Source organism: Gymnoscopelus braueri, assembly GCF_963280865.1.
Source record: "Gymnoscopelus braueri genome assembly, chromosome: 19".
Taxonomy (NCBI): Eukaryota; Metazoa; Chordata; class Actinopteri; order Myctophiformes; family Myctophidae; genus Gymnoscopelus; species Gymnoscopelus braueri.
Genome location: NC_137621.1, coordinates 12,721,265 through 12,737,858, shown reverse-complemented (window position 1 = coordinate 12,737,858; position 16,594 = coordinate 12,721,265). Strand labels below are relative to the sequence as shown.

The 16,594-nt window shown below is 46.3% G+C and overlaps 1 protein-coding gene across 1 annotated transcript in view; it reads left to right on the top strand.

Moving 5' to 3' along the window:
* Window positions 1–467: 467 nt before the first annotated feature.
* The window catches only part of dlgap2a (discs, large homolog-associated protein 2a), a gene marked incomplete at its 5' end in the record, with an annotated part of 125,772 nt that continues 109,645 nt past the window's right edge, over window positions 468–16,594 (top strand). The window contains 3 exons of the mRNA XM_080413204.1: window positions 468–811; window positions 938–1,387; window positions 1,876–2,200. Coding sequence (XP_080269330.1) covers window positions 468–811; window positions 938–1,387; window positions 1,876–2,200 — 1,119 coding nt within the window. The remainder of the gene's footprint in view (window positions 812–937; window positions 1,388–1,875; window positions 2,201–16,594) is intronic.

Here is a 16,594-nt window from a genome sequence, read left to right as displayed (position 1 = left end):
CTATTATTTTTTTCAAATTTTAGTACTTTTACTTATGGTACTTTAAGTATATTTTGATGCCAATACTTTTGTACTTTTACTCAAGTAACATTTTGAACACAGGCCTTTTACTTGTAACAGAGTATTTTCATATTGTGGTATTATTACTTTTACTTAAGTCAAATATCTGAGTACTTCTCTCACCACTGCTCATCTGACACTGCTATAATGTCAATCACAGCTCCCCTCAAGCTCACGTTAACACATTGGCATCTCATGGCTGCTTTGTTCACAAGTTGTACACCCAGTAACCTGCTATCTAAGCCCCCCTGTTATTAGACCCTGTCTTGTTTCTTTATCTTGATCTTTATCTCTGTCTGTGTCTGTCCTTCTTGTCTCTCTCTCTCTCCCGGCGGACAGACCAGCAGTATTCATGGTCTCCCTCTCAGCACTTCGATGAGGACAGCGTCTCCTCTCCAGCCGGGAACATGAAGGGTCTCTCTGGCGGGCGCCCCGCCCAGCTCCAGCTCACCTCCCCCACCGCCGCCCACACCTGCGGCCTGGCCGACTGCGAGCACTCCCTGGACCACCACCTCCAGCACCACCACCACCACGGGGGGGACCACAGGCCTCCCTCCTACCTCCTGAGCCCCACGGAGAGCTGCCCGCTGGACGGCCACCACCGCTGCTCCCCGCGGAGCTCCATCCACTCCGAGTGCATGATGATGCCCGTCTCCATGTCGGCCACCGACCACTCCGTCTCCAGCAGCACGTTCCCGCGCATGCACTACGGCAGCAGCTCGCGGCAGGACGGCGGAGGAGGAGGACCCGCGTCCGGCGGCAGGGAACCCCGAGACGACGGCGGCGGCGGCGGTGGTGGTGGTGGTGGTGGTGGCGGTGGAGGTGGTGGCGGTGGAGGTGGCTCGGGCCCCCATGGCGGCGGCGGCGGCGGCGGCAGCGGCAAGATGAACCGGATCCCGGCCAACCTCCTGGACCAGTTCGAGAAGCAGATGCCGCTGCACCGCGACGGCTTCCACACGCTGCAGTACCAGCGCACCTCCACCACCACCACCACCACCACCACGGAGCAGCGCAACGAGAGCCCCGGGCGCATCCGCCACCTGGTCCACTCGGTGCAGAAGCTCTTCACCAAGTCCCACTCGCTGGAGGGCTCGTCCAAGATGAACGGCACCAAGGGGGGGGGGGACTCGCACCGGGGGGACGGCGGCTCGCACAACAACAACCACCACAACCACCACAACAACCACCACAACCACCACCACGGGCACCACAAACACAGCAAGCGCAGCAAGAGCAAAGAGCGCCGCGCCGACAGCAGCACCAGCGGCGGCAGCGGGGAAAAGCGGCGCTCGGCGGGCTGGTGGAGCTCCGACGACAACCTGGACAGGTACAAGTGACTTTCTTTTTTTGCTCTCCCTCATGGAACTACTTGCGGATTATACCATGCAGGGTCCGTCCACCTTATGTGGATTATGTGGTCGACACGCACCGACATTTTGCACCTTAATCCCATGTATAACGCACTGACTTTTTTTGTCTTTATTGTGCTTTTCTTTTTCTTTTTCTGTAAGCACCTTAATCAACGTCCATAAGTATATCCTGCACAGTATACATTGCTGCTATGTTCAGGCACCGTCGTCATATTTATTTATCTCAGGTACTAGTGAAAATATATCGATAACTTGTTGGCTTTTTTGGTGTTCTCTGGTTTGATCTCCCTTCCCACTTGCCCCCCCCCCCTTCTTCCTCCCCCTCATCTTTCTATGGAAATAACGTTGCGATGGGAACGATGTGCGAAAGCGAATTTCACCCACTTTTTTACCTTGTAAACCTGTGATGTGACAATAAACCTGATTCTGATTCTGATTCTGACAGCGACAGCACGTACCGGACGCCCAGCATCATGTCCCGGCACCCCGCCGACCACATGGGCCACTGCTACCCGGACTCCGGGGTGCACGGGCACCACCTGGCGGGCGACCTGTCGCTCAAGACCTCCAAGAGCAACAACGACGTCAAGTGCTCGGCGTGCGAGGGCATGGCGGCGGCGCCCGAGGGCAAGTTCATGAAGAGGAGCTCCTGGTCCACGCTGACGGTCAGCCAGGCCAAGGAGGCCTACAGGAAGTCCTCGCTCAACCTGGAGAAGCCCATGACGCCCCAAGACCTCAAGCCCAACCTCAGGCCCTGCCACTACCTACAGGTGAGTTTGCCCGCCGTTTCTCCCAGTGTCTCTGAGACCGTGGTTCTCAAACGTTTTAATTTCAAGCACCCCCGGTTTGGTATAGCCTGGTTCCAGACAAATCTGCCATTGCAAAACAAAATTGCCCTCGGCAGATTAGGTCTGGCCCCTCTCAATGGAGACTGGATTTCTCTCCCTCCGAAGTTGTGAGGGACCAATCAGGGCCCAGTATGCAAATATGGGGCGGGTCATCAGAGACATTTTTTGTATTTGCCCCTCGGAAATGCCGGTTCCACACAGAGATTCCAGACTAATATCTACGCAGTGATATTAGGCTAGGTTTGGTATGCATCAGGCCAGTGTTTCTCAAACTTCTAGGTTTCAAGGTCTCCCCTTAACTCTTGATAGTGTACAAATGGAACCAAATGGACCCGTTAGGGTCCATTTGTATACTGTCAGAGTTGCATACTTGTAAGGGTCAATTTAGCCCCCCCCTAAAGGAACCCAGAGAATCCCTGACATCCACTTTAAGAGCCACTGCATTAGGCCATGGACCCCCATGCCTCTTGACAGTGTACCACTTGGTTCCATTGGTACACTGTCAGAGTTACAGATCTGTAAGGGTCCATTTGGTTCAGAACTATCAATCATTTAGCTTGGGACCCCCTGGAACCCCCGGGAGTCCCTGGACCCCACTTTGAGAACCGCGGAAAATATACATGCTCACTGTTGAGAGTAAGTTAAGTTACATGTATGGTGATAATTGAAGTATCATTTATTGTGGTTGTATCTGTCTTTCTTATTTTGTATCTTAACTAATTTATTCAAGGTTCAAGGTTTCTGACATCATACAGTATATAAGAATAAATAAATGTTGTTCTGATTCCTCAGAAATTGTTTTAGTAGTAATAATAAATATATAAAAGGAAAAAAAAGAATGATAATGATACTAGTAATAATACTACTACTAATAATATTTATTATCTGCATTGCACTTTTCATTCACAGTGGATCTCAGAGTGCTACATAGTTAAAACTTATAATCATAGAATAGTAGCATAAGAGTTTGTATGGTCCAAGCGCAGATAAGGAGCTTGAAGGTGCCTTGCACAAGGTTTTTAGTCCTAATGTGGCAAACATCTATTTACAAGTATCTCTTGTGTGTACGTAAAAGCTGCAAAGTGACCTTGGCATTGCTTTTACCACAGGGAGTTGGGGGGAGGTTGTTGTTCGTTCATAAACCTGATTGTCCATTTAGCAGTCTACTGCCATTGGCTATGTGCCTACGAAGCCACTTCCCTCTTCATCTGAAACAGTCTGTTGGTTGGGATGGCTTCGATCTTTGATAGCCTAAAGGCTCCCAAGCTTTGACACATTTACATCAATACCAGCCTTTAAACTAGCATTGTAGCTAACATTGTAAGAGCAGTAGTAGTGTAGTTTTAGTCATAGTCTTTTGAATACATTTATGTTTGGGTTTTGGGTCATATTTTAGTCATCTGAAAATTTTTACTTTTAATCTAGTTTTAGTCGTCTAAATCTACAGTTCATTTAGTCGACATTTTGCCAGGCCTTAATGGCGTCGTAATGCCTGATTTGTGGACTGGATAGGCTACTGAAAATGGCCGATCTACAAGCTCTAGCCGTGAGCTTGTAGATCGGCTATTTTCGGAGTGTGACACCTATACGCGCAACCAAGCATAAAATGACTTGTCTTAGTTCTACTGATTTTGTCTCATCTGTTTATGAAAGTAGGTAGCTGATATATTGCACCTTTACTTTAGCGCTAGGTATACTCTTGGTTGCTTTAGAAGAGAATGCACTTAATGCTTCTGGTGATTAGTAGTTTCGTTAGTAGTTTCGTTCCCTCCCTATGTTGAATGCACTTATTGTAAGTCGCTTTGGATAAAAGCGTCTGCTAAATGACTGTAATGTAATGTACTGGATCTCTTCTCCACTAGTCCCTCCCTAACATTTTCATCTACCGTAGTTTTTATTTGTTGACGAAATTATCAATACATTTAGTCATAGTTTTAGTCATCATAACTTAATTTTTATGTTGTTTTGTTTTAGTTTTCGTCAGTGAAAAAAGGTAGCCGGCAAACTTTTTTTCTTCATAGTTTCAGTCGACGCAATTAACACTGGTTGAACTGGTGTCTGCCTCAGTTAAAGAGTCAGTGGTCGGCTCTGGTGTGTGTCTGTCCTGGATGTTCCGGTGTGTGCTTTGGAAGGAACGAGCTCGGTGGGATTATTGTTAATCCGCACAAGCCCATGAGTGGCTCTGTGGGAAACCCCATAGTATCACTAGGATCAATTCAGAGTGAATCAGCACTTTTCGGTCGTAAGGAACGTGTGAGCGTTCTTATACACAGTAATGCATGCTTATATAAGCCTTAAGGCTATACCATTCCTTATAGTGTGGGATGGGGAAAAAAAGAAAAACTAGTGGCTGCTGATATCCCAAATGACAAATCCAACGATGTGAAAACATGTAACAGCACTCCATAATGTATACAACCTGAAACCTGATGGCATGGCAACAAGTTACCGCCCCGCAGCTAAAATAAAGCTAAAGGAATATAAAAGGAAAGGGGCCTCTGAGACATTGGTGTCGTAAACAACCAGCCAGAACATCACTCAGACTAGAAAGTAACTATATGCCATCAAAACCGACGTCAGCAGAAAGTAGAGAGTATTTCTGAGTAGCACATTTATAACCATAAGTGATGATAATTATGAACCAGACCGGCAATGCTGGCTCCTCTCAACCTCGCATAATGTTTTCCAATCCCAGTAAGTGCACCAAGCTCTCACAGCGACAACAGCAGACTTCAGTGCAACCCCACCTCCCCGCACGTGTTGCACGCACAAACACACGCACGCACACACACACGCACGCACAGTGGAAAAAGTACTCAGATATTTTACTTAAGTAAAAGTATCAACACTGCAATATAGAAATACTCTGTTACAAGTAAAAGTCCAGAATTCAAAATGTACTTGAATAAAAGTACAAAAGCATTGGCATCAAAATGTGCTTAAAGTATCAAAAGTAAAAGTACAAAAATATTTGAAATAAGCAGATCTACAAGCTTACAACGTGTCACATTGCGGCGCGTTGTGAGCTTGTAGATCGGCTATTTTCAAATAGCCTGTGTATAAAATAGGGCTAAAGTGGTTAATATATGTTTCATAATATCATCATTTATATCTGAAAATTAATAGTAACTAAAGTTAGTTGAGTAAATGTACTTCATTACTTTACACCACTGACACACACACACACACACACACACACACACACACACACACACACACACACACACACACACACACACACACGCAGACACTCTTTTCGTTTGGTCATTCAGTGGCAGTAGCGTCCGAGCCACAGCGTCATACACAGTTCTAAAAATAGCCCCCTGCAGGGCTATATTTAGCCTAACATTATCAATCCCATCGATGGAGGGTGACGCATCCTCCCTGAGGGAACCGATGCCCTCTCTGAGAGAGAGACATAGAGGTACTGTAAGACAGGGAGAGAGAGAGAGACAGGCCATAGAGGTAAGACAGAAAGAATGAGAGAGAGACAGACCATAGAGGTAAGACAGGGAGAGAGAGACAGGCCATAGAGGTAAGACAGGGAGAGAGAGAGAGAGAGACAGACCATAGAGGTAAGACAGAAAGAAAGAGAGAGAGACAGGCCATAGAGGTAAGACAGGGAGAGAGAGAGAGAGAGAGACAGACCATAGAGGTAAGACAGGGAGAGAGAGACAGACCATAGAGGTAAGACAGAGGGAGAGAGAGACAGACCATAGAGGTAAGACAGGGAGAGAGAGACAGACCATAGAGGTAAGACAGAGGGAGAGAGAGACAGACCATAGAGGTAAGACAGAGGGAGAGAGAGACAGACCATAGAGGTAAGACAGGGAGAGAGAGAGAGACAGACAGACCATAGAGGTAAGACAGGGAGAGAGAGAGAGACAGGCCATAGAGGTAAGACAGAGGGAGAGAGAGACAGACCATAGAGGTAAGACAGAGGGAGAGAGAGACAGACCATAGAGGTAAGACAGAGGGAGAGAGAGACAGACCATAGAGGTAAGACAGGGAGAGAGAGAGAGACAGACAGACCATAGAGGTAAGACAGGGAGAGAGAGAGAGACAGACCATAGAGGTAAGACAGGGAGAGAGAGAGAGAGACAGACCATAGAGGTAAGACAGGGAGAGAGAGACAGACCATAGAGGTAAGACAGAGGGAGAGAGAGACAGACCATAGAGGTAAGACAGGGAGAGAGAGAGAGACAGACCATAGAGGTAAGACAGAGGGAGAGAGAGACAGACCATAGATAGAGGTAAGACAGAGGGAGTGAGAGACAGGCCATAGAGGTAAGACAGAGGGAGAGAGAGACAGACCATAGAGGTAAGACAGAGGGAGAGAGAGACAGACCATAGAGGTAAGACAGGGAGAGAGAGAGAGACAGACAGACCATAGAGGTAAGACAGGGAGAGAGAGAGAGACAGACCATAGAGGTAAGACAGAGGGAGAGAGAGACAGACCATAGAGGTAAGACAGAGGGAGAGAGACAGACCATAGAGGTAAGACAGAGGGAGAGAGACAGACCATAGAGGTAAGACAGGGAGAGAGAGAGAGAGACAGACCATAGAGGTAAGACAGAGGGAGAGAGAGACAGACCATAGAGGTAAGACAGAGGGAGAGAGACAGACCATAGAGGTAAGACAGAGGGAGAGAGACAGACCATAGAGGTAAGACAGAGAGAGAGAGACAGACCATAGAGGTAAGACAGAGAGAGAGAGACAGACCATAGAGGTAAGACAGAGGGAGAGAGAGACAGACCATAGAGGTAAGACAGGGAGAGAGAGAGAGAGACAGACCATAGAGGTAAGACAGGGAGAGAGAGAGAGAGACAGACCATAGAGGTAAGACAGGGAGAGAGAGAGAGAGAGAGACAGACCATAGAGGTAAGACAGAGGAAGAGAGAGACAGGCCATAGAGGTAAGACAGAGGGAGAGAGAGACAGGCCATAGAGGTAAGACAGAGGAAGAGAGAGACAGGCCATAGAGGTAAGACAGAGGGAGAGAGAGACAGACCATAGAGGTAAGACAGAGGGAGAGAGAGACAGACCATAGAGGTAAGACAGAGGGAGAGAGAGAGACAGACCTTAGAGGTAAGACAGAGGGAGAGGAAGAGAGAGACAGACCATAGTGTTTAGATAGATAGATAGATAGATACTATCTATCTATCTATCTATCTAAACACTATGGTATCTATTAGATAGATAGATAGATAGATAGATAGATAGATGGACATACTGTATATGGAGACAGTTGAAGTCATGAATGCTACTGCTTCTCTCAGTTGACTGATGTTATATATGAGACCTCTGTCTGGTTAAGTGATTGATTGTACAATTAAGCCTAAATGCTCTGCCCACACACGCACGCACGCACGCACGCACGCACGCACGCACGCACGCACGCACGCACGCACGCACGCACGCACGCACGCACGCACGCACGCACGCACGCGCACACACACACACACACACACACACACACACACACACACACACACACACACACACACACACACACACACACACACACACACACACACACACACACATGCATGACATCATGCTGGATATCATTACAGGCAAATTATTAATCTACACACTGACCACCTCACATGGACAAACACACTCCATCAATGTGTGTGTAGGTGTTTGTATGCCAACGTTGCATCCGTGCATGTGAGCAGTTTCCTGCTCTTTTCTCTCTCGCTCGCTCGCTCGCTCGCTCTCTCTCTCTCTCTCTCTCTGCTGCATTACTGCATTAAAGAGGTGTCTCTCCACCAAGCCCAGCCAAATTCTTCACAACACAATAACTGTTGTTTGCTGACACATCACAGTCCTTCCACCCTAAACACCACCACCATCCACCCTAAACACCATCACCATCCACCCTAAACACCATCACCATCCACCCTAAACACCACCAAAACATACTGTACATTAACCACTTCAGCCCTATACTTTGGCTGTTTGAAAATGACAGATCTGCAAGCTCACAACCAGATACATTGTGATACAGATACATACTATACATTGTGAAATGGGACATTCTACATAACGAGTACTTTTACTTTAAGTACATTTTGATGCCACACTTTTACTTGTAACAGAGTATTTCTATATTGTGGTATTGATTATTTTACATAAGTAACACATCTGAGTACTTCTTCCACCACAGCCCAAACATCAACCCCCTTCCACCCCAAATACTAGCCCCCGGTCACCCCAAACATCAGCACAAAGGGAGGACTAGTCTGATAGTTCTGCTGATAGGGCATTGCGGTGGGATTTAATAAGCCAATAAGCCAATTAATTGTCATGTTGTTTTGCCAAAGGTGAAGGCTTTAGAAGGAGAGGCTGCTTATTAAAAAACAAAGAGAAGTGCAGAGAGCTGCAGAAAATAAGAGCGCTCACTGTGCACCACCCACTGAATGCTATGAACTCAGCACCACCCACTAAATGCTATGACATCAGCACCACCCACCCACTGAATGCTATGACCTCAGCACCACCCACTAAATGCTATGACCTCAGCACCACCCACTAAATGCTATGACATCACAGATTCACACTGCACCACCTACTAAATGCTATGACATCACAGATTCACACTGCACCACCTACTAAATGCTATGACATCACAGTCATGCTGTGCACCTCCCACTAAATGCTATGACATCACAGATTAGTACTGTGCACCACCCACTAAATGCTATGACATCACAGTCACTTTGTGCATTACCTACTTTGAATAAAAAATATAAGTTTTTCTGAAAACTTTGGTTAGGATTTAGAAGGTCTAAAGGGGTTAACTGTCTGAAAATACACATTAACATGAATACAACACAACACTACACATTGATAGTGCTGTCTAACAAGTCTACGAAGCTATCTATGAATCTATGAAAAAGTTTAATCTGCAACACAATTTTATACAATACCGTATGTAGTAGGGGTCCCTGCTTCATCTGTCTCTCAGCTAAGGGGTCCTTGGTCTGAAAAACGTTGAAGACCCCTGTTTTACGCCATTGTCTGCCATGCACACAGACTGCGACTTGCGACAGTGAGGCAGCAGTGTGTTTACTGTTTAGTTAAAAGGTCAACCTGGACCTCATTCTCTGCTCTCTAATGAGATGTGTCAGGAGGGTAGGACCCCGGTTCAATTAACCGCAGGCAGAGCAAGTTCAAACAAGGTCTTTAGTCGACAAATGTGGTGGAACCAGGCTGTATAGAGACACAGACAGGGAGACAGAGAGACAGACTGGCAGGGAGACAGAGAGACAGACTGACAGGGAGACAGAGAAACAGAGAGACAGACTGGCAGGGAGACAGAGAAACAGAGAGACAAGGAGACAGATGGAGAGACAGAGAGAGAGAGAATGACAGACAGGCCAGACCAGACAGACATGGAGAGACAGGGAGACAGAGACAGGGAGAGAGGAAGAGAACAGAGCGGCACGACACAGACAGACTCATTAGGCCTTGTGGAAAAGAAGCTAAATTGAAGTGAACTGAAGTGTGCTGTGAATCTAGAGAATCAAGGGAGAATATGAAAAAGGTTTAATTTTCATTCCCTCATACAAGCAGCCAAAATTGTTGGTGCGGCATGTCCACAATTTAATGTGGAAGAACAAATAACAAGAAAAATAAGATAAAATTAAAAATAAAATAAAAAAAAATCTGTAAAAGTAACTTCAGCAGCAAATAAAACCTTAGCTGCAGTGGAGGATATGCAATAGTGAATATGTGTGTGTGTGGGGGGGGGGGGGGGGGGTTGAGGGGCCCACATATTTCAGTGTTAACCTACTTACTTATTTATTATTTAATACATATTTACCGCCAGGGGCCCTGGTAGTCAAGGGCACTGGCACCTTTGGCCTGGTCCATAACCCACCCTGCATGCATACGATACTACTGAGGTGGGAGCTTGAACGAAAAATCCCTTCACTTGGTTCTTTACACCTGTAAACCTGTGACGTGACAATAAAGGTGAAGTTGAGTAGAAGTGTTGTTTAATTCCCTCGGTATGGTAGAAGGGATGGCATAAGGGTAAAAGCAATCTGGGAACCCAGATCCAACTGAAAATGAAAAACAGCGACCTCTGCTGTTTGTTCTATGTCTGTTGGCTCTGGGAGGAAGTCGACGTAGCACACGTGCGCAAAGGAAACCGGGGTTTAGGTCTGCCTTCAGCTTTCACTTCCGGTGGGTGCCACTATGTTTTCATTCCCACTAACAATATTTCTACACGGAACACTAACACCACTTCTCCCAGAGAACATGGATCGTTTTGGTTATAAGCCCACTTGTTTCTATGATGAAAGAGTAAGTTAAAATGTGAATATCTTTCCGTGGTTTTGTCTGCTCCGCGGACGCTATTGTTAAATTAGTTTGGGTTTGTTTCGAGGGGGAAAGATCGACGGACATGTGAATCCCGCCCACTACATTTGATTGGGTAAAGCGCGGCCTGCTTCCTGATCTGAAGGCACGCCCACTTGTAGCCAATGCGCACACGTTATGACGAACCTCCCCGACAGATTCCAACGCAGTGCAGAATCTGTTCTTGAGAGATTAGGGTAAAAGTTACTCCATTTCGGCCAAACACGAAACGCATGAGAACAATAGATTTCCCATGGATTATACCAGTTATTTCCCCTGGATGTGTTGGTCTCTGCACCATCGCGTCCATATGAAGACACAGAACTGTTCTGCGTGGGTGGTTTGGTCTCCAGGTCCATCTCTGTAGAAGTTAGTCTCATGTCTCAGAGAGGATTACAATCTCTCAATCCGCGCTGGTATTAATCATCACCCTCAACTCGGCCGTTTTGGTCTTGATCGATTGGACACTTGCAAGCTTTATGCTCGGGAGTGGGGCTCAACGTGGTTTTGTCTTAAGCTGTTGTATACATTCTTGTATTTATTTTTATTTTGGGCATTTTCATGCTTTATTCAGATACAGTTACAGCGAGAGAGAGACAGGAATCAATGAGAGAGAGATGGGGAAAGGACATGCAGCAAAGAGCCTTGAACCTGTACCGGCTGTGCAAGGACTGAGCCTTAACGGCACACGCTCTGCCAAGTGAGCCAGTGGGGCACCCCCCCTGTTCTTTCTGATCTCCTTCCCCAGAGGCTCTAAAGAGGTGTCAGTGTTATTGCTGTTCTTACCGCCACTGTCCGTGAAGTATCTCCACTGACCACAAAGATGTGAGTGTAGGAGATCAGAAGAAGCCCGGTGATCTGGCAGAAAGCTGTGTGTCATTTTGTTTCTGTCAGGCACCACAAAAAACAAAAAACTGTATAATGCAAAAGAAAAGTAGTTTTAATCCCTTCAAACAGCTATTTTTCTACTTTGTTATACGAGACATACGAGATTCTGGAACCCAGAACTCTGTTTCACACCTGGAACAGGTGTGCTTATCCTTGAGAAAGATGACACACTGCTTTATAGAAGAGTATAGGACTGACTGACAACCATGATGACCCACATTAACACCACAGAGTTATAATATATCTAGAGCAGTGGTTCTCAACCTTTTCAGGCTACGACCACCGCCCCAAAATAAGCATATTTGAACTGGGGACCCCCCACCGTGATAAGCACTTGGAATTGTCGGAGTTAAGGCATTATATTTGGTTTGACTCGGTTCCACAGGTAAATATTGTCAAAATAGACTGAGAGCTTATAGATCGTCTATTTATTTATAAAAAAAATTAAAGGTCTTAAAAGTCCTTAAATTGTCACTTCATTGTCATCTGGGGACCCCCAAAAATAATGTGGTTGAGAACCATTGTTATAAATTATATCTAGAGAACGGACGGCCCTCCCCCACCCATTCGTTTCAATGGAAGTTTCTCACCACCAGTTATGAAGCACCCGGAAGTAACACTCTTCTTCCGGGACTGGCTCCAACGTTGCATGGAGCCAATATATTAGAGCAGAGCGCGCTAGCGTTTCAGACTATAGAAGCATGCACAGTAGAATTATAAATGCGGAAGTCTTGCAATACCAGATCCCATGGCTTCAATAATCCTCAGCGGTTCTGGGGGCTTACTTAACACGCGCACGCATGCACGTACGGTGACATTTACACAAAACAGTAAATCCCTTCACCTACACACACACACGCACGCACACACACACACACACACACACACACACACACACACACACACACACACACACACACACACACACACACACACACACACACACACACACACTCTGCCTTGAAGAAAGCATTGAAGAATACCTCTGAGGAACACTTTATGTGTCTATCCGTCCGTCCGTGATTGCAGGTGTGCGTGTGTGTGTGTGTGTGTGTGTGTGTGTGTGTGTGTGTGTGTGTGTGTGTGTGTGTGTGTGTGTATGTGTGTGTGTATGTGTGTGTGTGTGTGTGTGTGTGTGTGTGTGTCGGTGCAGGCCTGTCTGAGCGTGCGTACGTGTCTGAGCGTGCGTGCGTGTCTGAGCGCGCACGCACACGTGTGGATGTGTGCGTGTTTGTGTGCATGCAAGCGTGCGTGCGTGTCTGAGCGTGCACGCACACGTGTGTATGTGTATGTGTTTGTGTGCATACAATCGTGCGTGCGTGCATACATGCTTGTCAGTATGTACCGTATATGATGTACTGTACATGTGCGTCACGCGTGTGAGTAGAGCGAACCCCAGCATCCCTATCCTGAGGGGGAACCTTCACCAAAAAATTGCAGATCTACAAGCGTGTTGTGAGCTTGTAGAACTGCTATTTTTGTACAGTTGCAACTCCGGTATAGAAGGTTTTTGTGGAGACCCATGGTGTTCTCCTGGAGAGTCCGCTCTCATTCAAGGCATACATTGCAGTGGTCACTCGATCCTGTAGGTTTACACTCTATAACATTCGAAGGATCAGACCCTTCCTCACCCAGGAGTCAGTCCAGCTCCTTATCCAGACATCATTCATATAACAAGACATGACTCAGTCATGTATACCAGCTTGCTGATTTGTCTCGCAGAATCTGGCAACACTGTTAGGCCAGAACGGACGCTACGCAGCTCGTATGCAGAGGTGTAAAGTAACAAAGTACATTTACTCAAGTACTTTACTTAAATTTTGTCCTATGTATTACTCTGTGTCACGGTGATTTGAACCGACGGCAGGCGTGTATAGTAGGCATAGAGGCGAGAGGCGTATCTAGTACCATAGCTTGGGAGGACGACACCGCCCGTTCAGAGTATGGGAAAGTATCCCCATTGGCTTAAAGGACAGCCAATGATTGAAAACTGTCGCGAATATGTCAAACACATGTCGAACACATGTATGACTAGTAGGTCAGTCTCTTCATAGACCAGCATGCTTTGCAAGCTGGTAAAAACTTGACTACTGTAACTAGCTCCTTACTGGCCTCCCGGCATGTGCACTTAAAGGGATAGTTCACCCCCAAAAAATGTTTTTATTCTATCAATTAGTCACCCCATGGAGAATTCATGGATATTCTTTAGTTTTTGTCGCATTCCTAAGCCAATAATTTGATGACCAGCGAACCGGTAGGCAGCGGTTCCGGTATAGGAGACACAAAGGAGACTCTTTGTGGGGAATTGCCTTGTCGTTGAATGTGCTATACAAATACAATTGCCTGGCCTTGCCCATGCCTTACTATTTCTATATTATATATATATGTTTTTTCTTTCTTTTTTGAATTGCCCCTGGCTTCCTCTGGAGGCCCTCACTTTGAAGACCTGTGCCCTATAGCATACAGCACAGATTTACATAAACAAAGACATGTATGTCAGCAAAAAAAGTATACAGTGTGTGCTTGTGTGTGTGTGCGCGTGCGTGCGTGCGTGTGTGAGAGACAAACAGACAGACTGACAGACAAACAGACAGACAGACCTGTTTCAAAACACACACACAGCACTCTCCATCCAATCATGTGGGAGGAGATGATTGGCTATAGAGTCAGGTGGGTGGGATTACAATGATTGAGCCTTCAGGAGTCTCTCAACCCCCCCCCACCTCCTCTCCATCACTTCCTCTTTTCTCCTTTCTCTCCTCTCCTCTGTATCTGTCTCACTTTCCTCCTCCCTCCCTCCCTCGCCTCTTCTTCACTCTCTCGCTTTGTCTCTCTCTCTCTGGCTCACTCCGGCTCTGTCTCTCTCTCTCTCTCTCTCTGGCTCACTCTCTCTCTCTCTCTGGCTCTCTCTCTCTCTCTCTCTCTCTCTGGCTCTCTCTCTGTCTGTCTCTCTCTCTCTCTCTCTCTCTCTCTCTCTCTCTCTCTCTCTCTCTCTGGCTCACTCCGGCTCTGTGTGTTTGTCTCTCCTTAGTTAATGGCAGTGACTTATGTGTGTTGGTGGTAGACCGCTCTGCAGAGTTAATCAATGAAATGCACTGCAGCCTCTCGGCCCGCCGGCTTTCCTTCAGCGCTGCTGCCTGACACAATCTGGAGGGCTTGTGTTCCTGGCAGGGCACCATTAAGTAAAAGGCTGAAACTCCTACAAGCTCATATTCAAAGCGATGCGGAGCTGAAGCGGTGTGTGGATACCGGCCATTTTTTACACCAGTGTGTTGTTTAGTGTCGGAGCTGAAATGGACCTGAGATGATGTCAATAGAAATGCCCGATATGGAGGCACCGCCTTTTCTAACGTTCCGCTGTGGAGAAGAGCTTTGTGTCAGTTTTGACGGATTTTGTGATAGAAATAAGCAACCAGGTCTATGAAAACAAGCCCAAAAGAAGCAACTATAGGCCACATGAGCACTTTAAACCTATTTTGGCTTTTTGAAAATAGCCGATCTACAAGCTCACAATGTGCCGCGAAAACAACATAAATCTGGTACGGGGGTCCCTGGCACAAAATGTTTTCAGATGAGGGGATACGTCCGTGAACAATTACATATTGATTTGGGGGTCCTCGGCATGAAAATGTTTAAGGTTCACTGGTTTAACAACATTAGGAAACAAGCCCAAATAAGCAACTAACTACACTTTAGAAACAAGCCCAAAAAAACTCAACCACCAATATTTACAAGCGACTTTATAGAAAAACAAGCCCAAAGTCGCTTATAGTAAGCAGACATGGCAACACTGCTTTGTGGTTAGTTGCAGTGTAGTCTTTGAATCCTTCTACGTTAAATTCACATGAATGTGATTCATGCAGACAAACTCTCCTGTGTCTCGAACGTGAGGATGGAGCCATGTACGTTTGAGCGGCGGGATCCCCCAGGGCTCTGTACTTGTTCTGCTCCTTTTTTTCCATTTACACAGAATCTTTTAGGCGATAATAGTAATCTAAAAGCTCAACGCTCAACGCATTCTCGTTGATACCGACAATGAGCCCCTCCGACCTTCTTACTTTCGCCCTCCATTAAACAGCTTAGCTGGAAATAGCTGATCTACAACCTTACAACGCGTAGAGCGTTGTAAGCTGCTATTTTCCGTGAAGGTTTTCCCCAGAGTATACGGACGGAAGCTGGGGGTGTAAAGGCTAGCGTGTACATGTGGTTAACTGCTAACTTCAAAGCTTTGGCCTGGAACAATTCTGTGTTATCTGGACACACACACACACACACACACACACACACACACACACACACACACACACACACACACACACACACGCTCGTGCGCACGCCCCCCCCCCCCCCCCCCCCCCCCACACACACACACACACACGGTTTTGTGTTACTATACTTGTGAGGACATCAACATTTTAGGACAGCATTTTTTTACGAATGCAATTTTTTATACATTTTGCCATTTGTAACCATAAGCCTAAAGCCGAACAATTGCTGATCTACAAGCTTTAACTCTAATTCCAATTCCTAAAATGGTCCTCACAATGTCAATTTCTTATATTCTACTATTCTTGACACACACACGCACACACACACACACACACGCACACGCAGAGGGAGACATGCATGCAGATTGGAGAGTCTATAGCTAGTTTATCAGCGGAATCCAAATGAAAGGGATCTCGGCACAGCTTGAGCCTGTCCTCTGGTGTGGTGTTCATTAATTACACGTCTAAAAATATCAAACCCTCCAAGACTTAATTAACCCGTCGACTCCATTCCGTACGCTCTGCACGTGTGTGTCTGAGAGGAGATGAATGGTTCTTATCATCCTGAGTGCATGTGTGTGTGTGTGCATGTGGTTGTGAATGCCATGTGTGTGTCCCACCTGATAGTGGATAGTATATACTATATTGATATATAACATATCAATACATTTATAATTAGTTTGTCTTCATAAATGAATGCCCTAAGCTCACAACGTGTTAACTAGAGCTTGTGTTTTGACTAAATAACTGCATTGGATCCGGTGGAACACATGGTTCTTTTTCCATTTACT